The 26795-nt window shown below is 47.2% G+C and overlaps 1 protein-coding gene across 1 annotated transcript in view; it reads right to left on the reverse strand.

Moving 5' to 3' along the window:
- Positions 1-2870: 2870 nt before the first annotated feature.
- LOC129385526 (uncharacterized) overlaps positions 2871-26795 on the reverse strand; it is a 53055-nt gene continuing 29130 nt past the window's right edge. The window contains exon 4 of the mRNA XM_055072161.2: positions 2871-3137. Within this exon, the coding sequence (XP_054928136.1) occupies positions 2871-3137 (267 nt within the window). The remainder of the gene's footprint in view (positions 3138-26795) is intronic.

The following is a 26795-nucleotide window of genomic DNA, read 5'->3' on the forward strand; positions in this document are numbered from 1 at the left end:
CTGTAATTTATGAACAGTGTTTGCTTCATAGTCGATTGCAGTCGCAGCAACAGATGCATCGGAAGTACACCTTCGTCACACTCGCACAAAGCGCTGCATAGACCCTCATTCTAGTACGTCCTCCCCACCTGGCGCCAAGCGCGTCAGCGAACTAATCCAATTTCTCATAGTAAAATGCGTCACAAAATCTGTAAAGCACGACTTATACCCCTGTTACACGGGAAGATTTAATGTCATTCGAATCCAATGGCATTCGCATATAATCCCACTAATCGGAATTTACACGGGAAAATTTAATGTCATTCGAATGGAATGACATTTGCCATCGAATGAGTTAGGGGAACTCATTCGCATTCGATTTCGAACCAAATGTACACGCTTGACCCCAGATAGACAACGGGGACACGCAACGCGAAAAAATAATGCGTGCATCAGCAAAGTCAGAAATTATTTTGCTAGACTTCTAAAAAGGAATAATTATTTTTGCCGCGATGATATCTTCACCACGGGCTGTGCTCAAGCGCTATTACTCTTTGCATCAGGAGTCTGTCGCGGCGGTTGGCCATATTGGATGTGTTTGTTTAGCAACCACAGCAGTGGTGTTGTGTACTCTCGTGGTAGTTCATCGGTGTTTGACGTGCGGTGCCATGGCACGTCAAAAAGTGACAACCATAGAGAGCGGCGATTCCCTTTGGGAAGCCAGGGAAAGAAAATAACTCCCTCACGTGTTTCTCCAGTTCGTGGCGCCGGCCCATTCGAAGCCACTCTGCTTCAAGTTGTTCGGTGACAACCTTACAAAACTCCCGGAATACGACGTTCACTGTTGACCGGCCGATGGCGAACACATGGGTGATCGTTCACTCTTCAGCGCTTGAGCACAGCCGATACATCCCGACGGCCACTCTGTTTTCCACGGACAACCGGTCTCTCGTGTTTATCGTTTGGCGCTCCAACGCGATCCTGCACGACTCCACAAGGCACCTGAATGTCGTCGGCGAGACACGGAAAGCTTGTCTGAAGTTATACTCCCCAAGAAGTGGAAGCGTCTCTTCGAACCAACGTATCGTTTCGTTCGAATGCCCATTGCTCACGGTAAACTGTGGCGTCGGTAGCCATCATAGCAGATAGCGAATGAATTGGCTACTAATCTCAGTTTCAGGCTTGCGTTGATCTTTCATTGCGCTTGTTTTGCCAGTTGCAGTGCCCTCTCCTTGTTTCTTCGTTGCGTTCGGTAACATATGTAAGAGGCAACTAGGGCTTTCACTTTTTCAATATCAACTGCGCTTCCTCCGCAGAGCGCCATGTCGGCCATATTGCTTGCTTACACTTACCGGATTTGCGCTTGGCTTGTGATGATCGAAGTGGTTTGCCTCTGTTTAAATAGTACTCGCAAGAGTTCTTAAACGCGTCTAGCGAGCAAAAAATGTCTTTGAACTTCACAAATTTTGTTCCAGATCGTCATTGCTCAAATTTGTGACTGACATAATTGGTTACTGTGAACTACCGCAAGAAACCGAATGGCATTACTTATACATGCGCACACGAGGAAACGCGCCCGTTGCAGTAAACATATCGTTATGGAACTTCCTCAAACGACGTGGCCTGGTCCCCGCATGCGACCTGAAGACAAAGCCAAGTGAGAAGCGGTATATTTTCTCAGAGCAACTGCTTACGGCATTGTAATCTTAATAATGGTTGTCAAGACAGCACGGGATCGCAGAAGTCGCGTCGAATTTTTATAAGCTGGCAGACAATTTTGCTCTCTTACAAAAGCCATTAACTTTTTTGTCGGACCGCAATCGCATCCCGCCAGCGCGGACTACGAAGCGCGCGAGAACGTTTTAGCAGCACGACGCATTGTGGCGGCCCCTGGCGGCATTCAATGGAACGCCGACTGGCACAACTCCGCCGTGCGCCAGCAGGGAGCCTCACATCTGCCTCGCGATGAGTCGGCGCGCGGATGCGAAACTAAATAAGAACAGCAGTCGCGAAAACTGCAGACGGAAAGCGCACTTTAGCGCATTCTTCGCCCAGGTTAAAAAAAAAAAATACTGTACATTTCTAAAAAGTAAAAGCTTCCGCTGTTGTATATGTGCCTCGATCGTTGCAACAGATCAGCGTTGCGAAGAGCTGCGGTAGAAGTGCATGCAGAACGGTCCCGAGAAGAATGACTGTTTACCTAAAATTCTGTAGAGCTCAATATAGGTTATATGCTTTTGTACACTCACTGTACTTTTTGCGCTCCCATCTCAGTTAGATGTCAGCTTACTTCATAACAAGATTTTTTTTTTAAGTAGGACAACACAAAATAAAAAAAAAATGAAAAGAACTCACGCGGAAAATCGCGCCACCGTTCCATTGCAACAGAACTGAAAATTTCTGAATGGCATCGCCACAGGCGACACCAACTTCCGATTTATCATGAACCAAACTAGTAACATCTTAGTTGAAATCAAGAAAAATAAATGGGCATTGGCAGGGCATGTACTGAGGAGGGAAGATAACCGGTGGTCATTAAGGATTACGGACTGGATTCCAAGAGAAGGAAAGCATAGCAGGGGCGGCAGAAAGTTAGGTGGGCGGATGAGATTAAGAAGCTTGCAGGGACAACATGGCCACAATTAGCACATGGCCGGGATAGTTGAAGAAGTATGGTAGAGGCCTTTGCCCTGCAGTGGGCGTAGCCAGGCTGCTGCTGCTGATGAAACTAGTAATGCCCACAAACATGGTATTGAACTAAAACTCACGCAAAATGGTACCTCTGTCGAAATTTCGAGCCGAGACAATCCAGCTGTTCAAGAGTTAGAGACACGTGTACCTGGCCGTTCCCATCCATGTTAAACACTCCGTCAACACGAACGCTCCATCACTCACCACGGTGTCGGTGCCCTTCGGCCGGCCGGAGAACAGTTCTCGGCCAGTCGACGCATAACTCGGGGTGGAGACGCGGGCCGCTGGTGCAGAGGTATGCCCGTGGCGGGGCACCAGTGCTCGAGCGACTGGACCATGTCCAGGGCCTCGCGGCGCAGCTGGTTGCCGTGCGAGTGGCAGAGGTCGCAGCAACCCTCCACCAGAGGGGAGTGGTAGTCGAGCCGGGCCAGCCTCGAGGCCACCAGGGAGGACACGGTTTCGTCCCCCTGCGTGCGAGAAAGGAAAATCGTCAAGAGCCGGGCAATTCGCGATACGCGATCGAACGGGGAAAACCACCGAAAAAGAAAGAAAGAAAATTAACGTAACGCGTACGGGCAAAGTAATGTGTTGGTTGGTTGAGGAGGAACGTGTCGATGAATACGAAAGTTCTGACGAGCACGAAGTAGCATCCACAAATACGAGGAACAGGTGGGGTCCTAAATCAACGCCTGAGTAACGACTTGCTGTGTTAAACAGAAATAAGCATCCACAGCTACTCATTTGGCTGTCTGCATACGTCAGAAGCTATGCAGGAGCCGGAAACACGTCATAGACAGCCCGTTTTGTTCACCTATTCGACGAGACGAGCAGTGCGGTTGAGCACTCGATCTGTTGCCTTCTGTCTCTTCGTACAACTTCGCTCTAGTCTTTCTTTTTTTATTCATGTACACAAGTAAGAGGACGATGGGACGAGTTCAGGGGAGACCTAAACGCAGGGCATACGATAGCATTGAGAGTTTTAGTTTGTCTATTAACTTCTTAAGCAACCCGACGTGGTTGTTTAGTGATTATGGTGTTGGGCTGCTAAGCACAAGGTCGCGGAATCGAATCCTGGCCACGGCGGCCGCACTTCCATGGGGGCGAAGTGCCAAAACACCCGTGGACTTCGATTTTAAGTGCACGTTAAAGAATCCCCGATGGTCCAAATTACTCCGGAGCCCCCCACTACGGCGTGCCTCATAATCAAATCGCGGTTTTGAAATGTAAAAACCCTGTAATTTAATTTTAACTTCCTTACGTTAGCGACTTACGGGTTTGCCGGAGCCGTCCTGTGGACGGCAGTAGTGAAGCTGGTAGCGACATCTTGTGGCCTTCTGTTGAATTAAAGTGCGTAAAAAATTTTCGCGTGACGTCAGTGTTACTGTCGAAAAAAGAATCATGAAAGTACTGCACGCTAATGATGTGTCGCTACCAATGTTTTGCACCAACAGTGAAGCGAAATATTGTGGTCACTGCAGTATTAGTTTTGCTTGTCCTCTAGTTAAACACCGTGTCACCAGATGTCGCTACCAGCGTTATTTGTCGCTGTGCACCCTATTTAGGAAAAACTGTATTGCGCAAATGGTAATGCGCTAACGGACACGGGACAACCATCTACTAAGAGCACTGAAATGAAGGGAGCAGGAACAACCAGTCGGCGGCACACGAGATTAGATAGATAGATAGATAGATAGATAGATAGATAGATAGATAGATAGATAGATAGATAGATAGATAGATAGATAGATAGATAGATAGATAGATAGATAGATAGATAGATAGATAGATAGATAGATAGATAGATAGATAGATAAATAGATAGATAGATAGATAGATAGATAGATAGATAGATAGATAGATAGATAAATAGATAGATAGATAGATAGATAGATAGATAGATAGATAGATAGATAGATAGATAGATAGATAGATAGATAGATAGATAGATAGATAGATAGATAGATAGATAGATAGATAGATAGATAAAGTTTCAATTGTACAGCATAACATCCCGAAGCTGCCCAGTATGTTGTGAGGCTCCGGATTAATTTTTATCTCTTGTGGATCTTTTTAATGTGCACGAAAAGCACCGTACGCGAACGTTTTTGCGTTTCACCCTTGTCGAAATGCGGCCGCCGTGGCCGGCATCGAAGAAGTGTCCTTGAGCTTTTCCGAAGCGGCGAATAGGTGAAAACCGCGGTGGACGAATGGCTGCCAGTTATAACGAAAATAATTCTGCTCGGAAGGAATTTATGCATCTGCGTACCTTTGGAACAAATGCATTATACCTCTAGGCGACTGCGCCGAGAAATGATACTTCCACGTTTACGCTGTGCTCTTTTTTTTTTCTCTTCATTTTCCAGGGCACTCGGCCTTTCATGTACCTTCTGTATCAAGCAAAAGATATTTATGCTTCATGAATTCAACTCCGATTTATGTGCTTGTGCCTGTTAGAGAGTACTAACACTTAGTTGGCTTTCCTAATATACCCAAGATAAGATTACATGGATTACATGTTTTTATGTTTTCTTTGCTTGTACTTGTCAGCAACGTGCCTTTTGAAATTGATTGCATGCGAAGCTGTATTTGCACTTCTATACTTTTTTTGCTTTCCATTCGTCTATAGTGTTCTTAACTGTTATCCTTTCTATCCCTTGCAATGTGGATTTCCTAACGGTGTTGCGGCCCGGTCAGCAAACTATTACCTTCACCGCGTGTGTACTGTATATATATATATATATATATATATATATATATATATATATATATATATATATATATATATATATATACATAGAATTTGAAAATGCTAAATTATTTACACAAATAATTAAATAAGCAAATACATATATACTGAACGTTTTCACGTGAATTACTCTGACACACCTACGATTCAGCTATACTCGGCGCGGTTGCTTAACGGCCATGGCGTTGCGCTGCCTAAGCGCGAGGTCGGAGGCTCGACTCGCGGCCGCAGCGACCGCATTGCGACGTAGACGGAACGCACAGACGTTAGTGTGCGGTTCGCTGCGTGCACGTTAAAGAAACCCAGGTGGTAAAAAAAAATATTCTCCATTAATCCGCAGTCCTCACCGTGGCGTGCCACGTGATCAGATCGGGGTTTCGGCACGTAAATAACTCCACAAATTACAGCTGTAGCTTCAGCTGTGTTTACCCCTCCGGTGTGCTAAAGCTTTCTGACACCTGCTTGAGACGTGGCCGTTCGTAAAGAGCGAGCTCTTCGTAACTGCGTCAGCCGGGCCACGACATCTGCTCCGGTATGACCCTCTCTTTCCGCTAGTCACGGTTAAATCGCCGCCGCCAAAAAAAAAATAAAAGAAGGAATAGCGACCAAACAAACACATACACAAGCAAACCCTCAGACGTGCCTGAAGGGCGTTTTACACGGTCATGCTTCAACGCGAATCGCGGGTGCATCCCGCAAACAGCTGGCGCAGAACAGCGGAGGTGTGCTGGTTGAGAGGAGGAGGGAGGTGGGGGAAGATGAGGGGGGAGCGGGCTTAGCGGTGTGTCCACGATCGCAAAGCGCGAACTGTGCGCCTCGCGAAATGGTGCGGCACCACGTTAGCGGCGCCAGGCACGCTCTGTATAGAGGCCGCTTCTTACGATGTCCCCACTAACTGGACGGACCCGCACTGGGATATAGTTTCCGCCCTTTAAGAGTGAATAATGACGTAAATCGGTCTGTACCGCGCACCCTTGTTCACGCTTAACGGTGAAAGGTTGTGACTTGTAGTGACATTTACACCCTCACTTACTGCACTCTGAATAAACTTTTTCTGCTGGTCAGTCACTTACGCCGTCTCAGGGTTATATATATGTATTACCCTGAGACGGCATAAGTGACTGACCAGTGGTGAAGAACACTCATTGGTCGTGGCTGCACGGATAAGGCTTTCTCCAAATAAAAAGAAGAATAGGGTGCCAATCGACTCTGTGAAGGTGGAATTCCAGCGAAGCCGTCGTTGTGCTCCCGAACGCACGCACATGCGAACACGCACACAAACTAACACACAAACACACATTTTTTTTTTATCGCTGTGCCTTAGTTGGTGGTCTTAGTGGGTGGTGGTAACAACTTTACTGAGATTCTGTTCAGTTATGACCTGGCAGGCCCGAGTCCTAGGATGGCCCCTCACGAGGAGCGACCCTTTCGGCTAGGACCACTTTCGTATCATTCGAAAGCGGGTACATTGTCGTCTGTTCGCCAGCGTTAGCGGCCCGCTGCCACTATTAACGTTTCATATGATAGTACATATAATGGCACGTCCTCATGATTGAAGAAAATGTGCTTTAGTATAATAATAGAGAAATAAACAGGTATTTACGTACTGCTTTAGTAGAGAACGAACTACTACTGTGACAGACGGAAAGGTGTTAGCCAGGCGCGTCTTCAAGGTGACCTGGCTCTGCGATAACGATGCCGAGCCGGAGGTATATATATATATATATATATATATATATATATATATATATATATATATATATATATATATATATATATATATATATATATATATATAGTGTGCGTGGGTGTGTGTGTATACCGAAGTTTGTGCCGTATACCAGAGCGGTAAAAAGAAAAAGGGTGGTACGGTTCTGCAAGTTTTCGAAATGTGCCTCCTACATTAAAAACACCGGTACGTAAGAGAGACTCAACACACTATGCTCCGCGTTCAGCACGTAGCAAAGTACGCGCGTAAAAAATCTCTAAATATACTCGCGGGTGAAATACACACGAAAAATTGCCAAAAGAAGGTCTACTTTCCATCCTGCCGTTCGAAAGCCAAGTATGCCATTTTTGGCTCGTGTCATGGGCTTGCAGAAACAGTTGACTGTATTTTATTTTCATTGAAAGAGTTGCGTAAGGTATGTATGTATATAAGGTATGTATATATATATAAGGTATATAAGGTATAAGGTAAGGTATGTATATAATATAATGTATAAATTGCGTAAGGTATGTATATAAAGCGTGAAATCATAGAACATTTTGCTTATTTTTTTACTCTCACTCCAATTCAGATCGTCGTGCAACTGCACGAGTAATGTGTCCCACCTTGCCTCCTCTAAGACTTTTTCTTTCTTTTTCGAGCTGAAACGCAAGCATGCGCTGAAAAATTTAGCTCGGTTCCAATGTGCACAGGGATTTGCAACATAACATGTAAACATCTTATTGAAATCAACGAACAGTTTTGGACTTCCTTCTGACAGTTCATATCTGAACGCGCCCAGCTGATACAATACAGAAGCAGAAAAGAAAAAAAAAAGAGGATGGCAGCAGAGACCTACGTAGTGTGACGAAATTTGGAAATTGGCTGGCACGGGAAGGAGTTAGCCGACGCAAGACGGAGGTAATTACAGATAGCTGAAGAGTTCTTTGTCCTGCAGTGGACATTAAATTTGACGGCGATGACGAAATACGGGGGGAAGAAAGGGACGCAATGGCCACTCAGCCACGGTGGCACAACGGACGCGACGTTCATTCAGCCTTCCCAACGCTGCACCGATTTAACCGGCGACGCATACATTAAACTCGGCCCCGGCTGTTGTTAACAGACGTTTCGGGGAGCCCGCAGCAGCAGCCGCCGCCGCGGCAAATGGGGCAGTTCGCTCGCTCACGGGGTGGCCGAACGCGAGCACGTGTGTACGTACGGGACGCGCGAACGCTCGCCTCATAAAGCGACGAACCCGCGAGGCTTGCGGAACCAATCATTTACGGCCCGTCCGCCATTCGTCATCGGCAGATGCGCCATCGCGCTGATGAGACCGCGGCGCGCGCTGCTTGTAATTACGGCCGCTACGGGACGCTCCGGTCGACCGCCCGCCGCCAGCCCGCGCATGCGCCGTATCGCCTTTCTCGAGCAGCGAGGAGATATGATGGCCGGGGATGAAAAGCGGCGAGGCTTTAAAGAGCGGCGAGCTTGTAATGAGGCCGCCTCAACGAGGCTCAGCAAAGAGAATCAGCGGGCAAGGTCAGTAGAACGGCCGATTGAGAATCTGATAATGGAGGCGAGCGGCTGTAAAAACGGAACCGGAGTGTTTATACATAGGGTAAAACCATATACATCGCTTTAGTGTGTATGTAAATTGCGGGGCAAGGTTTAAAAGCCGATACGTCTGCAAGTCTACTGGAGATGCAGTTCGTTTCACTAAGCAAGCACAGAGAGGTTGCAGTTGTAAAGTCTCGCGTGTTAATTTATAGCTACAACACAGGGGCACGTGACTGAAGATGTTCCGCCCTACCAGACCTGACATCTATCGGCACAGCCTCTGCTGGCCACTCTCAATCAGCCAGCTGTCTGAAGAACTATGCTTTCTGGAAGGCATTGCAGTATCATTAATAATGTTTGTTAATAGTATTATGGTACTAATACAATTATAAAAGCGGTATTGACTCAATATGTCGGCGATTATAATAATAAAGCTTGGATATTTTACCCCCAAACGGCATTCTAATTAAATACACACAAAATGGTCTAGGCGTCTTCCACAAGAATGCCCAGAGGCAGTACGCAGAATCTTAACATGGTGATGTTAAGTATATCGAAATATATTTCAAAATTTCGGCAGAGAATATTTCACCTCATTTGCGTAGTCAGCGGTTCCCTAAAGAAATTATGGCACGCATTCACAGCTTCATTAGCGCCAATTAACAACCAGCAGTTAAATGAAAAACCACTACTGGGTGGTTGGTAGCAGCACTTCGGATACAAAAGCCAAGCGAGCCACTAAGGCTTTTAGAATTTTAGTTAGCACCAGGTTGATTCAAGGCTGTGGTAGGGCCAATCGGACACGAGCATGTATGTAGACTCATCCTTCTTTCTGTCCTCCTCTTCACTCCTCATAGCCCCCCCCCCCCCCTTTTTTTTTTGCAGTGAAACTGTTAATGCCTCTAGATCGACCCGAACACGCCATTTGTCAGTTTTCATGGCTTTCTGAAGAAGACTTAGATCCCTCACAAAGTTTGTATTTTGAGACAGAGTGGGGAATACCAGTCGAAATGTGCAGACGAATTTTGAAGTGGTTGCGTCATTTAAGGGTTAAATGAAAACTGTTAAACCGTCGTGTTCGGCTCATTTAGAGACGTTAAATGAAGCGCTTCAGAAGTTTTTGCTCTTGCTTGAGAGAACAAAAAACGGTAGACATTTCATTTCTTTTTTCGAAAAGATGTGGGTGGGGGCACTCAATTGGTTTTAAAAAATGAAAATTAAATTATGAGGTTTTAAGTGCCAAAACCACTCTCTGATTACGAGGCGCCACGTAGTGGGGCACTCCGGAAATTTAGACCAGTTCTTCAACGTGCACTTAAATCTAAGTACACAGGTGTTTTCGCATTTCGAGCCCAACTCAATTGGTGACGTGTACTGAAAATTTGAAGCTTGTAGGTTAATTGTGTGCTTTGAAAATTAATTACTGGATACTCGCCTTCTCCCAGCGTTCATGCGTTATGCAAGGCATGTAATTAGAGACCTTTAGCGTGTCCGGTATTCCGGCAAGCGCGGGCGGTTTGCCGGTTTAGCGGGGGCGTAAACTTGAGCGGCCAGATTGGTGACGCCAGCTGGTGGCGGAAAGCTCAACCACACAAACACAAAGCTAATTACTATATTCTGCTTAGTTGCTGGTGTAAATTTTCGACAGCGGCGTAATCGTGTTCACAATTACGCCGCTGCCAAAAATTTGCACGAGTAGCGAAGCAGGATATAGTGGGTTACTGCACTTTTAGCTCTGTGTTTGTCTGGTTGTACTCTACGCTACCAGGCGGCTGCACCGCTCTGGCCGCTCACGTTTACGCCCCCGTAAATCCGGCAATCCACCCGCGCTTGCCGGAATACCGGTCAAGCTAAAAGTCTCTATTACTTTTCTGCGGTCTTCTCGTCCAACAAGGCGAGGATTGGCGTTCATATTTCGTTAAAAGCACGAAACACGATGTGAACTGCAAGCGATAAATGTTTAATTCATCTAGATTCATAACAATCCATATTCTGATTGTCGTTAAGAGAAGAAAATGAAGCAGGCCATGTAATGCGTTGGATGGATTACAGGTGGACCATCAGACTTACAGAATGGGTGTCAAGAGAAGGGAGGCGCAGTCGAGGACGTCAGAAAAAGAGGTAGGGTGATGAAATTAGGAAACTCGTAGGCGCAAGTTGGAATCAGCTAGCGCAAGACATGGGTAATCGGAGATAGCAGGGAGAGGCCTTCGTCCTGGCGGTGGACCTAAAATTAGGCTGCTGCTGCTGATGATGATGATAACAACCTTTGAAAATAAGTTTGAGGTATGAACAGTTGTGAAAGGTTTCAAGAAAGATTAAAGAACGCCAGTGTGTCATACTGTCGTGGTCCTCCATGTTTCCCAAACCCCGTACAACTATACACTGCACAAAATAACAACTTCAAATTTAGCGAAATGGGAGGAGAATCTCAAGTATAACCTGTGGCGGAATTTTCACGCTCCTGGCTTAAATACGAGAAATACGAGCGGTAGAAATAATTATCGAAACTTCTTTCTTTTCTTATGCGCGATACGCGGTTCATCCGGTGTGCTCGAAGAACTAAAAAAGGTACTCTCCTTGCGTTTGGTGACAGTAAGGATCAGGCAATGGGTGACGCGTAGGCAAAGTTTCAAGTAGGTGAGTTATTTGGGTGGTTATTGCACCGCTCGTATAGTGTATCCTAACAACGGCGCAGAGCTTAGCCCGTTACCCTGGCAGAATTACAAATGACCCCGAAATCAAATTCCTCAGAAATGTGTCGAACATTATGGCAAATCTCTGTGCGACATTACCTGCCTGTGGATGGAATTCAGCCTTCGCAAAAAATCCCTTAATCAAGGTTACAAAGTGACATGCAGCCGCCATTAGCTATGCTTCCCCATATGAGGACGTAACTAAAGCTTGTATCACGTTCATATTTCGTGTATTTGGGGAAGGGAGGTTCATGACAAGCGTAATGCGCGACAAAATTTTCAAGCGCCTGATCGAATTAGAAGCGTTCCAAATAATCACTAAACCAAATCTCTTTTTCTATTATTTTCATGCGCTGCGTATACGATGTTGGGAGTTGGTTTTTGGGATGTTCTCAGCTGGACTAAAACAGGCGCCTTGTTTACATTTGGCGAAATTAAGGGGCACGTTATAGGTAATATACGGGCAAAGTTCTTAGTGTGGGCAATAATTACGGCCTTCGCACCCAATTGCGTATGGAAGCAATGCATAGGTTTCCAAATGTTGTATACAAACAACGCAGAATGGATCTCGCTGTCCTGAAACAACTGTGAGCGCAACCAAAATCAAAATTAGGAGAAATCGGGGCGAGTGATCGGGTACGGGAGGGGGGGGCACGCTGCCAACAATGTTCCGGCGAAGTAAAATGTGTGTGGGTGAATTACTGCCTTTGCAAAAAACGTTACCAAACAAGAACTCTAAAGCGTTATATGCTGACAAGGTCTCAAATGAAACAGTCATATCGGGCAACGTTTTAAAGTATGTGGTTTAATTGCAGGCAGCTGAAACTCATATTGCAGCTGCTGGAAATAAACTCTATCGCAGCTAATTGGGTTTTGATTTCGCGAGGTCGCAGCCTACCTGGTACATTTTTTTTTCTTGCTTTCCGTCTCAGCAGCGCAGCCGGCTGGAATATCCCGCTGTTCCTCTAATAAAATATTATGCCTCTATCTGTCTTCGCCCTACCATAGAGAAAGAACAAGACTAAGAGCGGACACTCCGACAAATCTGGCCTCAGTAACTACGTCACGGCTACGTCACGGCTACGTAACGAACTAGTGCTCTCACCAAACGCCAGAGGACGCAGGCGCAAAAAAAAAAAAATGTTGCAACGAATTCTGCTCAATCGTTTTACAGAACAATAATTATAGGCCCAAATTTGGCGTGTTTCTTATGCATATAAACAGAATTTACCCGAGACACCTACCGTGCTTTTTGTTCTTCATCAGTACTGCCATCAACACCAATCACCATTCGTCCATCGAGAAAAAAATCAAGAATTCGCGTATCAGCGCCGTGCCAGCGGGAAGTTTTCGTGAAGGTCGCCTGCGGCGGTGTTTTCGTGTGTGAGACAGGTGAGTCACGTTTTCAAGGGAAGCTCGGAGTAACTGACTTGCGAGGGCGACGAGGTTCGCTAAAAAAAAACAGTTTGCGGCTTTACATGAGGCGGCTAGACGCGAACAATGCAAAAAGCTTGCGCCCTGAAGAAACGCGTAGCGACAGGGCTGGTACCATGTACTTTCTTGCTACCCCCGCCGAGAACGGAATAATCTCTGTTGGTTGCGTTCCGTGAAAATCATCAAACAGCGCGAAGCTGCCATTAACTTGCACCGTCTCACGGCTGTGCACTGCGCAGCGACTCGCAGCTTGTCGGACGCCATCGAGACGCTGCGTCTCGGTTTGCGAGGGTAAACCGTTCTTGCCCAGCGCTGTTTGCGATAACCACGGTACTGGTGTTCCATCGAAATAGTTCGTGTTGGCGTACTAAAAACGATCTGCTGGACAACGCTTAAGGTCAATATCAAGAATTGCACATTCCAGGAAAATTCCGCTTTCGAGAAAATTTAATTCCTAACCGGCGTTCACATGATCGCGTGACGGTTGACGGTCCTTTCGTTGGCCCGTTGCAGAGGCTGACGAACGCCGGAAAGAACATAAAAGACGCCACGCCGATTCAGACCGAAAACGGCGTTCCGGAGACGGGCGCTACCTAAATAAAGAAAAGCAGGGCGTTAGGCCCGCTGCAGCCAAGCTTTGCTGGCTCGTTTCCCCTATAGGCTAATATAGGCTAATATTGCTTGCAAACAATGGCATGTGACATAAACAGCGAGTGTAGCTTATTGCGCTTTCTACTGCAGCGAGGTGTGTATCTACGGCGCACGGACGGACGCTGGTGTATACCTCCGTGCGGATTGTTTATACAGAAAAGTAACGGTGGGGAAAAGTCTCCAATTACTGCTGCATGTACTTATGGCGGCGGCCGTGTTGGGAAGTACTGCGCATTCTAGTAACTTTCGGTTCCTTATCATTTTTTCGTGGCGGAATACATTGCACAACGTATTGTCGCGTAGGCGTGGCGTGGCACGCATTTGAACAAAGGCCTCGTATTTGGACGTTTCGTATTTATCTTTACCATGCTTATGTAAACTGCTATTTTGCCTACCAATGTACTCCTTATACTGAGTACGTACAGCGGTGTCCAAAAGTTCAAAGGCAGCGATGCCAGGGGATTACATAGGATGGTGGCCTGGGAACTTTTGAACACCCCTGTACGGGGTATTAACATTTATCCTTGTAAGTCCGAGTTTTATGGGTGAGTGGTCAGAATGTGTCGCTGTTTTTCTATTGTGCATCGGTTCGCTGTTCATTCAAAGCGGTTTACTGGTACAGTTATGACATGTACATACGTTTTTGGTAATTAACGAAGCTTGCACTTATTGAAATTTTCAGATCGTGCTGATGGCATGCCTTCCGGCGGTCCAAGCTACGACAGCTACAGCTGTGTGTCGTGGTGCTTTAACAACGGCAGAACCCGGAAGAAGCCTATCTTGCCTTGAAATAAAACTATTGCGGAAACTCTGTCTCTTTGATACATATGACCGCTTGCACCACAAAACAGAAGAGAAACTTCTGTGTTTTGTGAAACACGTGCAGTGAATTATGGTTACCTCTATCTCCATCTGTTATAATTTAATCGAAATAAAAATTGCGTCACGGCCTCAATTCACTCCAAATATTGAACTAGACAAAATAGAGAATCGCTAAACTAAAACGACAAATAAAAGCGTTGCCATTTGGGTGACGATGAGTGGTCTGAGATGACAAGCTTCCGCTACAGCCTGTACGTCGGTTACGCGGGGTAATCCAAATTTCGCGCCAGTGAAACCGAAACAGGAAGTGCAGGCCATTTGATCTCATCAACCGCCAGGTGCGCTAGGGTCGATTGGGCCGCTGGGATGTATGGGAGTGTCCACTCTTAACTTTTTTTTTTCTTTCTCTATGGCCCTACGTATATATCCAAATGGAGAAATATATATTCGACATAATATCTTTCACCACCTTAAAAAATCGCCAACTTTAAGCCGCCGTCCCTATACCAGCCAACTTTTATTTCATCTCACATAACCGTAGTAGTTGCACTGACAATGGGCAAACATCTGGCTGAATATCTCTTTGAATTTAGCTCTTCGGAAGAAAAAAAGCACAGTGCCGTTAAGAGGCGTCATGAGGGGATCAAACCTTTAATTTAATAAATGAAGTGCTCACAGCCAATATCTACCGTAGAGAAAAGCTCTGTGCTGAGGCTTTCGAGCTCCTGCGTCTAGAAAACGTGCAAAAAAAGTTCCAGATTCCACTCACTGTCCGAACCAATGTTACGCGAAACATTTTGCAGCTCCCCGGCTATCCAGCATTGTTAGGGGTCCCGCGAACCGTTACCAGATGAACCAGCCTGCTTGCCTGTAAACTGAGTGTGCGTGGGTGACGAGCGACCCACACATCGCAAAACGACGAGCGACAACTACGTCGAAGACAATCATCATCATCAGCAGCAGCATCATCATCTGCCTGGCTACGCCCACTGCAGGGCAAAGGCCTCTCCCATACTTCTACAACTACACAGGTCATATGGTAATTGTGGCCATGTTGTCCCTGCAAACTTCTTAATCTCATCCGCCCACCTAACTTTCCCCGTAAGAGAGTCCGTAACTCTTAATCACCATCGGTTATCTTCCATTCTCATTACGTGTCCTGCCCATGCCCATTTTTTTTCTTGATTTCAACTAAGATGTCATTAACTCGCATTTGTTCCCTCACCCAATCTACTCTTATCCCTTAACGTTAGACCTATCATTCTTCTTTCCATAGCTCGTTGCGTCGCCCTCAATTTAGGTAGAACCCTTTTCGTAAACCTCCAGGTTTCTGCCCCGTATGTAAGTACTGGTAAAAGACAGCTGTTATACACTTTTCTCTTGAGGGATAATGACAACCTACTGTTCATGATCTGAGAATGTCTGCCAAACGCACCCGAGCCAATTCCTATTTTTCTTATTATTTCAGTCTCATGATCCGGATCCGCGGTCACTACCTGCCCTAAGTAGATGTATTCCCTTACCACTTCCAGTTCCTCGCTACCTATCCTAAACTGCTGTTCTGTTCCGAGACTTTTAAACATTACTTTAGTTTTCTGCAGATTAATTTTTAGACCCACCCTTCTGCTTTGCCTCTCCAGGTCAGTGTGCATGCCTTGCAATTGGTCTCCTGAGTTACTAAGCAAGGCAATATCATCAGCGAACCGCATGCTACTAAGGTATTCTCCATTAACTTTTATCCCCAATTTTTCCCAATCCAATTCTCTGAATACCTCCTGTAAACACGCCATGAATAGCATAGGATATATGGTATCTCCCTGCCTGACGCCTTTCTTTATTGGGATTTTGTTGCTTTCTTTATGGAGGCCTACGGTGGCTGTGGATTGGCTATAGATATCTTTCAGTATTTTTACATACGGCTCGTCTACACCCTGATTCCGTAATGCCTGCATGACTGCTGAGGTTTCGACTGAATCAAACGCTTTCTCGTAATCAATGACAGCTATATATAAGGGTTGGTTATATTCCGCACATTTTTCTATCAGCTGCATGCTTGATAGTGTGAATATGGTCTATTGCTGAGTAGCCTTTACGAAATCATGCCTGGTCCTTTGGTTGACAGAAGTCTAAGGTGTTTCTGATTCTATTTGCGATTACCTTACTAAACAAATTGTAGGCAACGGACAGTAAGCTGATCGGTCTACAATTTATCAAGTCATTGGCGTCCCCTTTATTATGTATTAAGATTATGTTGGCGTTCTTCCAAGATTCCGGTACGCTCGAGGTCATGAGGCATTGAGTATACAGGGTGGCCAGTTTTCCTGGAACAATCTGCCCACCATCCTTCAACAAATCTGCTGTTACCTGATCCTCCCCAGCTGCCTTCCCCCTTTACAAAGCTCCCAAGGCTTTCTTTACTTCTTCCGTCATTACTTGTGGGATGTCAAATTCCTCTAGACTATTCTCTCTTCCATTATCGTCGTGAGTGCCACTGGTACTGTATAAATCTCAATAGAACTCCTCAGCCACTTGAACTATCTCATCCATAATTGTAACGATATTGCCGGCTTTGTCTCTTAACGCATACATCTATGGCGCTCTTTGGCCACACCTGGCCCTTGCGCCATTAAACACCACATATCATCATCATCAACGCATACATCTGATTCTTGCCTATTCCTAGCTTCTTCACTGCTTTTAGGCTTCCTCCACTCTTGAGAGCATGTTCAATTCTATCCGTATTATACTTCCTTATGTAAGCTGTCTTACGCTTGTTGATTAACTTGGAGAGTTCTGCCAGTTCTATTCCAGCTGTAGGGTTAGAGGCTTTCGTGCACTGGCGTTTCTTAATCAGATCTTTGGTCTCCTGCGATAGCTTACTGGTATCCTGTCTAACGAAGTTACCAGCGACTTGTCGGCAGCAAAGACATATTTATCTACAAGCCGGCCGTTCGATGCGACCTTTCGACCTGACGATTGTTGGCTTTCCAGCCACATGGGCAAAAGACGAGGCGTAAGCGAGAGAAACACGTATTGCGACGTCATCAGCGATTACGCGCTATACGATCGTACGTACCTGCGCGGCTACGTCTCGCGGTGTGTGTTAAAACGACGACGGCATTTGTACTACGGCGAAGAAACGTTAAAACGCGATTAACTCGTGCGACCATGAAGCTGGCAGAACGTCGCACAGTTCCTACGTACAGCGCAAACTGTCACCAGGAAACTGCTGTGGAAAGTGGGCCGGTCCTGGAGATAGTGCACTGTTGCACGGCACTTCAACACCGCGAGCTGTCACGGGAAAAGAAGACGAGAAACTGGCACGTATAACGCACGATTCGATTGTTCCAAAAGAGCTGGCTGCACTCGCAACGAAGTACGCATATATGCGTGCAATCACGGCCTAGTGCCTAAAAGGCCGGGCTGCGGTACTCCACGGGAGATGTTCAATTCCGCCATCGATCAAGCATAATTTTCCTTTTCATTAAAGCGACGCGAGACAGAAAACTACCTACATACCTACCACAAGAAGTCAAGAATGGGGCAAAGAATGCTTCGCATTCAAAGCTCATCAGTTAGTAACTACCAGCGGTGACGAGTCATGACTGCGCCGGACCTCAAGGTCTGCGCGCCAGCGCATTGTCATCAAAGGCGAAAGACCCCGTACAGTGGAACGACAAAGAACGTAACCGGCGAGCCACCGCGATAGCGCTCACAGGCAGCTGGTGAGGTGCAAATGACATCGCGATGAATGGCCGTCGGCTATTAGCTGCGACAAAGAACTTCCCAGACAAAATACTCTCTGATCAGATAACAGGTCCTGATAGGTCACTATACGTGGCCATTGGCTTACCCGTGTGCTTGCGCAACCGATTACGTGAGATGTCGGCATTGCGCGAGATGTCTATACATGTTGTGTCCTGCTTCGAATAAGCTTTTTGTCGAGAGTTATCACTTGTGTGTCTCTCCTCCTCCGTCCGTGACTTGGTTTTGCGCCATTGTTCTACAGTTTAGTTGCTGCAGTGGAGCAAAAAAAGAAAAAAAGATTTCACTCGGTAATGTTAATGTCCGGGCGAGCTGTCTGCGGGAGATCTACGGTTGGATCAGTGAGGCGAAGTAGTCAACTCCGAAAATTGGTTACAGGATGGTATGAAGGGCAAAGTTCCAAACGAGTTTTATTCGACAATGACTTGCATATTGCGCTCTTATAAGAAGCAATGTACAATATAAAAAAATGCCCTAAATTGTGTGAAGAGGTGACTACGTAGTACAATAAAAAGCCCACTGTCTGGTCAAATCATTTCGTGTAAAAAAAAAAAAAAGATTTAAACTATTTCGCCAATCGAATTCCCTGTACTATAATATTACCGCAGACTGTCAATACTCAAAGGCCCGTTAGGTGTAGGCCCAGTAATACTCGAACACGTATCAACGTCGCATGAAGTTGACATTTTTCTTGCTTATAATCAGTATAGCTAATCCAGCCATACATTAACGCACCTCGCTGCAAGACTATATTTAGCTTAGCTTGGCACGCACGCACACAAAGCCACCTTGCACAACTTCACGACCGTTTCGAGCTATAGTTGGTCGCTCATGTCGGAGGCGAACGAGCGGCGCAGAGCAACAACGAGGACGGCAACGAAAAATAAAAACGCGACGTTTGTTGCACGTTTATCGCGTCAAAAGTAGTTCCTATAGTGCCGCGTGGCAGTGATCAGACATGCTGCTGTGTTTAATGCGACCAGCATTCTTTGAAAAGGGTATGTATCTAACCTACCTATCTAACCAGTGTGTATCTAACCTCTTACACCCAGTGACCCAAGATTTCCACTAAGTTGAGCGACTAGGTATGTGCTGGCTTCTGACTGGCCGACCAGATAAGGCGTGCCACTGGATAAATTACTGAATGGACAACTTGCTCCTGGCAGCGGCCTGGTCTATTGACAACTTGAACCGCCGCGTATGTGACATTGGGTATGTGAACGAACAGACAACTTCGACACTGCGTACGAGATATTGGTAAGTGCCCATTCGGGGTCACTTCCGCATACTAAATGTGCCGAGGTGACTCGAGGGACACGTAGCATTAAATATAATAAAGCGCCCCATACCGAACAGACACCTCTGCTTCGAGCGCAGCCTCTTGACGGAGAGCCATTGCGAGTAAGTTGCAACCAGGACGGCTATAGGAATACTGCGGCCTTTTAACTGGGGCGCTGTGATTACAATAACATATGGCATCGCAGATGGTAGCGAAATTGCCGCTTCGTTTGTCTGCGGCAACAATACGGCGTGTCGTTACATTGACTTGATGTTAATCTCATTAACGTCGGCATTCGTCGTCAGATGCGTCCTCCGGGAATTTTCCTGATTGGTTTTCTATTCTTTTTTTTTTCATAGTGTGATGGCAAGCTGCGCTTAAAGGGCAATGTTTCCTGTGAATCACCTTCACTTGGAAGTTGGCGTACGTTGTCTCATTGTGTCCGCGATCTGGTGGTATTGCGCTGCTTGTTTCACTTCCTTTCAACCGTTATAAAGGGTCCACAGAAAGATGCATACAGGCAAAAATGATCAATGGTGCCAACGTTTCGACAAGCGAACTTGTACACTGGTCGAGATGGCCTTGTCCTGACGAATCCAAGTCCTCTCGTCGAAACGTTGGTTAAGGACTGAGGCTTCCATTCTTCGGCTACTATTGACCCCATCTTCCTAACGATCGTGCGACCCACAGAAAGGAAGGGAATGAGAAACTCGCCGTACGTACCGGACTAACGACGTGCTTCCAAGCGTGGTTCAATAACTTCGAAGCAGCCGAGAGAATTCCGTGGGGAATGCGTTTCCTGGTCTCATCACCGCGGCAACACTGTACAACTCCTGAATCACTCACAACACGTGCATCCAGTGTGGCTTCTTTTCTTGCACGACGCGTTATTCACCGCCATGGAGAGTGCGTTTGTTTGTTGGCGACAACACATTTCACCACACGCACAGTGATTCGGATGCTTGCAAGAAAGACAAACAAAATAACGAAGATGGCTCCCGGTATCCCGATATTACAACCTCTGGCAACCGTATATCCTCAGCGCGCCGACGACGACTCACTGACGAACACTGCTCGAAGTCGCGCTGAGAACGGGGACGCCAGAGTGGACGGCACAGGTCCGATCAGTGCAAGGACGCGAAGAGGAGAGCAAGGACACGTTTGAGCGACATCCGCAAAGACCCACGGTACACACGCACACATTACACACAACTCGTGGTCGGCTGCCCGCCCGAGCCCGTTCCACTTCCCGAACGACGATGACACGGGCCGTTCCCGGCGGTCTCTCCTCCTGTCAACAAGAGCCGAACGCTGGGCTATGGCCGAGCAAACGGGCTGTCGCAGTCACGACTCGAAAGCCGGAATGGGACTCCGTGCAGATTCGCCCGCTCCCGATCGGTCCGTCCAGGAACGGGACAACACGCGACGCGGACGGCCGACGTTCGCTCACGACGTGCCGGCCCGGCGCAATGTGGCCCAGCGCGGTCGCTATACGCGTCTCACATCAACGACCCACACCAGGAGGGGTGGAGAGAGAAAAACGAAAGAAAGAAAGAACGCAAACTCATGCCACAAACACGGCAGCAGGGCGAAGCGGCGAGGAGAGGGAACGGGGGGGGGGATAGGTCCCCGTCGGAGAAGGGTCCCATCATGGGAGGGAGGGTCGTCCCGCCGCGCGCTCGCTCCATTCAGGCGCGTCGTCGTAGACGACGACGCGAAGTGCCGCTGTTGTTAAATGCGCGATCTGCCGTTGAGTGTGGGAGCGGCCGCTCCTCAAAGTTTGGGCGAGGTGGCGAAAGCTTTGCACGCGATTTAGATCTAATGTCTTTTGTCTTATTCGAAGGAGAAACAAAAAAGAAGACGAAGAAAGGGAATCCGATTGTGATACGCGGCACCTTTCCGGCGTTCTCTTTTTTTCGGACGTCGTTCCGCGTGCGTTTTTCTTTTCCCTGTGGGGGCGTGGGTGATAGCTGCGTGAAAAAAAAAAAAGAAAATACGCGCGAGCACTGCGGAAGCAGAGCAGAGGTGGTGTTGGAAACGACTTGGACGCTGCGCTACTGACCCCAATGTATCGGGTTCGATTCGCACGTGGTTGTGGTGGCGGGGAAGTATGCGTACGTTTGTGTGTGTCTCTGACAAAATCGATCGCCAGCGACGGGTTTTCGCTTTGGGAGAACGATCTTTGGGGTAAAAATGGAAGCGCGCCAGTCCCACACAAGTGAAGCGAAGGAAGCCGGAAGTGGCTAAAAATTGCCGGCGGAGTTTTACGGTGAAGCTTGCGAGTGGCGAATCGGTAGTGAACGGGTCTTATCGACAGAAAGCTGTTGCTACGAGGCAAGTCACGAGCCGCCATGCATAGAAGGCGACGTTTGTTGGAATCTGGTGAATCGAAGCGACCAACGTACAATCGTCGCGCGAGGGAAGAGTGTTATATAACTGTTACGTTAAAACCGTTATAGTTTTGAAGTCATTGCTTGGCTTACTTATGCGTCGCTGCTAAGTTATTTTGTTGTAAGGGTGTCATGGCCCTATCAGGCACCGTATGCCTATTACCATGTCTTCCAAGTCAACTGCCTTTGCAAATAGTCTCGAATAAAAAGGAACAAGTCGAAGAAGCCTCGGCCCGGAGCCGAAATTTCGGCAAGGATACTCGCCTTCGACACGACGACTGCCTCTGAGACGGTGCCGAAGACCCCATGTAGAATCATTGGCTCCATTTGCTTGATCGCTTTAAATTTATCAGCACCTGCAGAAGACACTTCTTGCTATTTAACGTTTTGTGCATAAGGTAGCGTAAACACCCATTGCTCCCAAACGTAAGCCGAGGTAATGGAGCTAATTGTAACACAACGGGATCGTGACCACGGAACTCTCGGAAGATGTGGTTTCACACCTCCGACTCACGATTGAACTCAATAATACGGCAGTTAAAAAATGGACCCCATAAACTACACACAATGCGGGCTAATCTCTCTCGATTCCTTCGACCGACCCCACGCGCTCCACATTCGGGTCAGGGACTCTGGACACCCCTGTCGCCTCGCACAAACTGCGTCACGGTCCGCCATTACCCACGCCGTTCCTGTGCTCCCATCATCGACCCGACGCGCATGGATATCGCTTCGGGTTCAAGGTTGCACGTTTCGCACGCGGCAACCCGCACGCACAGAGACAATGCGAGAAGGCGTTTCTCACGCGGAGTTGACTAGAGAACTACATCGCGACGCCTTGCGGTTCTCAAAAACTTTCAGCCCTCAAGGACTCGATCCTTGGCCCACTCGGAGGCCATTCGAGAAATCCCAGCGAATAAGGTTGTCTTTCTTTATATATACGTTTCTTTACTGTGAACGTACATATAGTTAAAGCTTGCAAGTGACTTCGCTGTGTCTGTCCGTTTGTCACACCGGCGCCGACAACGGCTGTCGTCGTTATGGTCGTTGTCGTTGTCGTCAGGCCGCCTCCTCGTACTGAGCTCGACGGCTTGCCAGAGGGCGAAGAAGAGCGAAACATTTCTGAGCACCGCTACATGGATATCGAACTCGTGTGCCCGCATCAACCTACAGTCCACGGACGTACCGCTAATTAACTGAGCTGTTGCGCAACTTTGGATCTCGGTAATTTGGATCTCCTGCATGTGGGATATGGCGCGCGTGTTGAGGGATTGGCAGAGTGATTGCCACAGTTCTTTATTAAAAAATTAAATTATGGAGTTTTACGTGCCGAAACAACTTTCTGATTATGAGGCGCGCCGTAGTGGAGGAATCCGGAAATTTAGACTAGCTGGGGTTCTTTAACGTGCACATAAATCTAAGTGCACGGGTGTTTTCGCATTTCGCCCCCATCGAAATGCGGCCGCCGTGGCCGGGATTCGATCCCTCGACCTCCGTGCTCAGCAGCCCAACACCATAGCCACTGAGCAACCACGGCGGGCTCTTTATTAGATGACGAGATCACGGGAAAATGGCGCACGGGTCACAAACGGGCCGGCTACCTCAGCTATCAAAAACTAACTCAGGCGACTAAGGAACGAAGGGAAAAAAATTAATAAAGTTAGCAAAAGATGAAACGAAAAATTGCAGGAAGACAAAATAGCACAGGAATAGAGTACCTCTTATACTTATAGCAAAAGCAGCTATACAACGCACACAGTCACTGCTGGCTGTACTGGCGACACGCGAAGGACCATGCAACAAGATGCGCTACTAGCACGGTCACTGTCACTACAGTCACGATGCAGAAAACGACAAAAAAAGCACCTTTTACGGAGCGCACCTTGCACGGAGCGATGAACAAAGTTCACCAAAGAAAGATTCATAGTGCGAGTTCTCAAAACGAGCACGAAGTCACATCACGAGCAAGTCGTGTCTGGGCACATAACCGGAGGCCTTAAAAGGCAGCACTATATAGTGGACTGGCTGCGGTTGGGGGTGGGGGGGGGCAGAGGGGGAGGGCACCGTGTGCCTCACGGAAAGAAGTCTTTTTTTTTTTTTTTCCTGAGAAGACGGCAGCTTCAGCCGGGAGAGAGATGCGGCTGCAGTTGCAATAAACGAGCGTGTATTCACCATTTCTTAATTGTTATTATCTTAACTCTGAAAGCCGTGAAACCCCGCTGCATCTGCTCCGTGTCCCTTTCCTCCTTCCCCTCCTGTCCAAAAAAGCCTCGCGCGACGAGACGCCTTTCCCGACGCCATTCTGTTTGCGATTCGCGTCCTCCGAGCCCTTCCGGTGGTTGCGCGCACGTCGGGTCGCTGCCCTCACTCTCTCTCTCCGCCAGCGACGACACGGTTCAAGCCCTCCGCCTGCCCTCGGGCTGAGAGTCTGAGCGCGAGTTGCACGCCTGTCTCCGCTGTGATGCGTCGCACTCGTCAAATTCGTCGCGCCTCGGCAGCGCCATCGCTCACTCTGCGTCGCTCGCCGTGATCCAACGGAGGGGCGGACTCTCGAAATTCACCCCCCGCTGTTCCTCGTCAAGGTAGTTGCAGAGAACTTTCCGACGGACTCTGGAAGTAGCTTGTCGGTTTAGGCAGGAATGGTGACCAATACAACGCCTGTTTGTTTCATTTGCTTCTTTCGCCGTGTCTTCTTGCAATAAGTATTCGTGAATACGGCTATTCCTCGTGAGGCAATACGAAGACTGCCCCCTCCCCCCTCACCCCCCGAAAAGAAAAATATAACCAACCCACTGTTTTCCCTTCAGAGATCTGAAAAAAAATATATATATATGGCTACAAAGGCCAGAGATGAAAAAAAAAGTAAAGAAAGAAAATTGCGGCTGAATGCCGAGGATCGTGCAATAGGCTTTGTTACCTGTGTTGTGCAGCCCTCATGTGCCAAAGGAGCTTAGCAACGCGTTTGTGGTTTACACATTCTGCAGAAATAGTCAGTTTTCCGATTGCATTGCGAGATGTAATTCCTTCCCTCCGAGAGATCGTCCGATGGTTAACGCTCTCTCTTCTATGTTCGAGTGTCGCGTCCTCTTCACAAGAAAGGGCGCGTCTCTTTTCTCCGCACACTTTAGAAGCACCCACGGAGGAAAGAAACAAAATAGGAGAGGCCCTGACGTGACGCTCTTGAAGCCGGAAATGCAGCCATGTTGGTGTGTCACCTGACTTTGCGATGCAGTCAGCTCGCCGGAGCAGTGAGGCGCGAGCTTTGAACTTGCATTACTGCGAGCCGCCGGAAGTGCGTGCTGCCGATGCGCGTTAGAACGAGGCTTAGGAAAATTCTGTAACAGCTTGAGTGAAGCAGACGTGCTCCTGCGCTTTTCCGTGGCACGATGAAGACGACGACGAAGACCCGTGCTGTGACTGCTTGAGTGTCTTTGCTGCTGGCTGGCGCTCACACTCACAGACACTAAACACAACTTTCTAGCTTACTCCGAAGTCAGCATGTCTGGGGAATAGGCCTTGCTGAGAGAAAGACATGGGCCGCAATAATCACATCTCACTTTTCAGAAGACTAGAGCAGCAACGAGAGCATCGGGAGCGTGGTTGCTATGGCAACGTTGACGTTTGGGTTACCAGTCCCTGTGCTACCTTGCGAAAAAGAGCATGTGACTTCCGCCACACTTTCTCCAACACGTCCGTGATGGCCTGGGTCTCTCCTACGCTTTCCTTCCTTCATGAAATTGCAGGTTTAAATTTTCCGAGTGACGTATCTCGAAAAAAAAAAGTTTTACTCAATTTTGTTTAATAACCATAACTTGACAAGAAAATATTTTGCGTACGGTAAGACACGCATTATTTGTTCACGAATACAGATGGGCTTGCAGGAATACCTAAAATAAGAATGAAAGAAGTCGATAGGCTGGAATAGACATATCCTGATTCAGCCCTTGGGCAGTAGTCCTCATCGAAACCATCGCCGCAAGACTTGCTTGCAGAATAGCGATAAGCGCGAACGCCCGCAGCGTGATCGAACCGTGCACGTGAGTGCCTGCAAGAAAACTCGATGTTGCACACCCGTCAGAAAAAAATTGCAGGACGCTTAACCTTCGCCTTTAAGAGGAAGCTTTAGCTGGGGCCCAACTCTGACGCGTCCTATTGAAATACACGTAAGACGCAAAAACGTTTTTCTGAGGTAACCTGTGGACCGATATTAATGAAATTTGTTGCATTTGAGAATGAAAGTTAAATTCTAGTGACTGATGGAAGCGGAATTTTGATTTATCTCCTGAATTTCGTTACAGGAATTTTCAAAAATTTGGAAGTTTGAAAAGAGTAGAAGCACGAAGTTTACAAATTCATAGCTCTGTATCAAGATCAGATATCGCGGCTCTGTGAACGGCATCCATTAGACCATTGAAATCGGACAAATAGGACATGTCAGTTTATATCTTACGTGAATTTGTTACGTTGTTTACACGGGTCTTGCGGAAGCTGTATTTATATATTAATATTTTTTTGCGATTCATGTGTAACATATGAATATTATCCGCTTTAGGTGTACTATTAGATGCAATTCACAGAATTGTATTATAATTTTTTGTTGCTCAGTTTAAAGGTGAGAGTATCGTTTCTCTCAAAATTCTTGATTTGTGCGAATATTTTATAAAAGTTGAGGATCTAAATAGAAACTTGGAAACCAACACTAAGTTTTTATTTTAAATGCAAGAAACATCGTCAAAATTGGTGCAGTGGTTGCCGAGAAAAACAAATTCTCCTTTTACATGCATTTACATAGGAGCACCCGAGTTAAAGCTTCCTCTTAAAGGGCCCCTGAAACGGTTCGGACAAATTTTGTAGACGCGTAGGGTACAGCTTAAGTAGAACATTCACACCACAATTTAAGTGAAGCGTTACGTATTAATGGAGCTACAAGCGATTAGAAGTTGCCCTCCTCCCTAGTCATGCTTTTCCTCCTCAACTCGTTCGCCGAGCGATCGGGGCTAAGCTCCGCGTTCACTGGTTTCGCGTCACGATGCGACGTCACATCATCCACTTCCGGTTGTTTTGGAGCCCGCCC

This window comes from Dermacentor andersoni, chromosome 7, assembly GCF_023375885.2.
Source record: "Dermacentor andersoni chromosome 7, qqDerAnde1_hic_scaffold, whole genome shotgun sequence".
NCBI classification, from domain to species: domain Eukaryota; kingdom Metazoa; phylum Arthropoda; class Arachnida; order Ixodida; family Ixodidae; genus Dermacentor; species Dermacentor andersoni.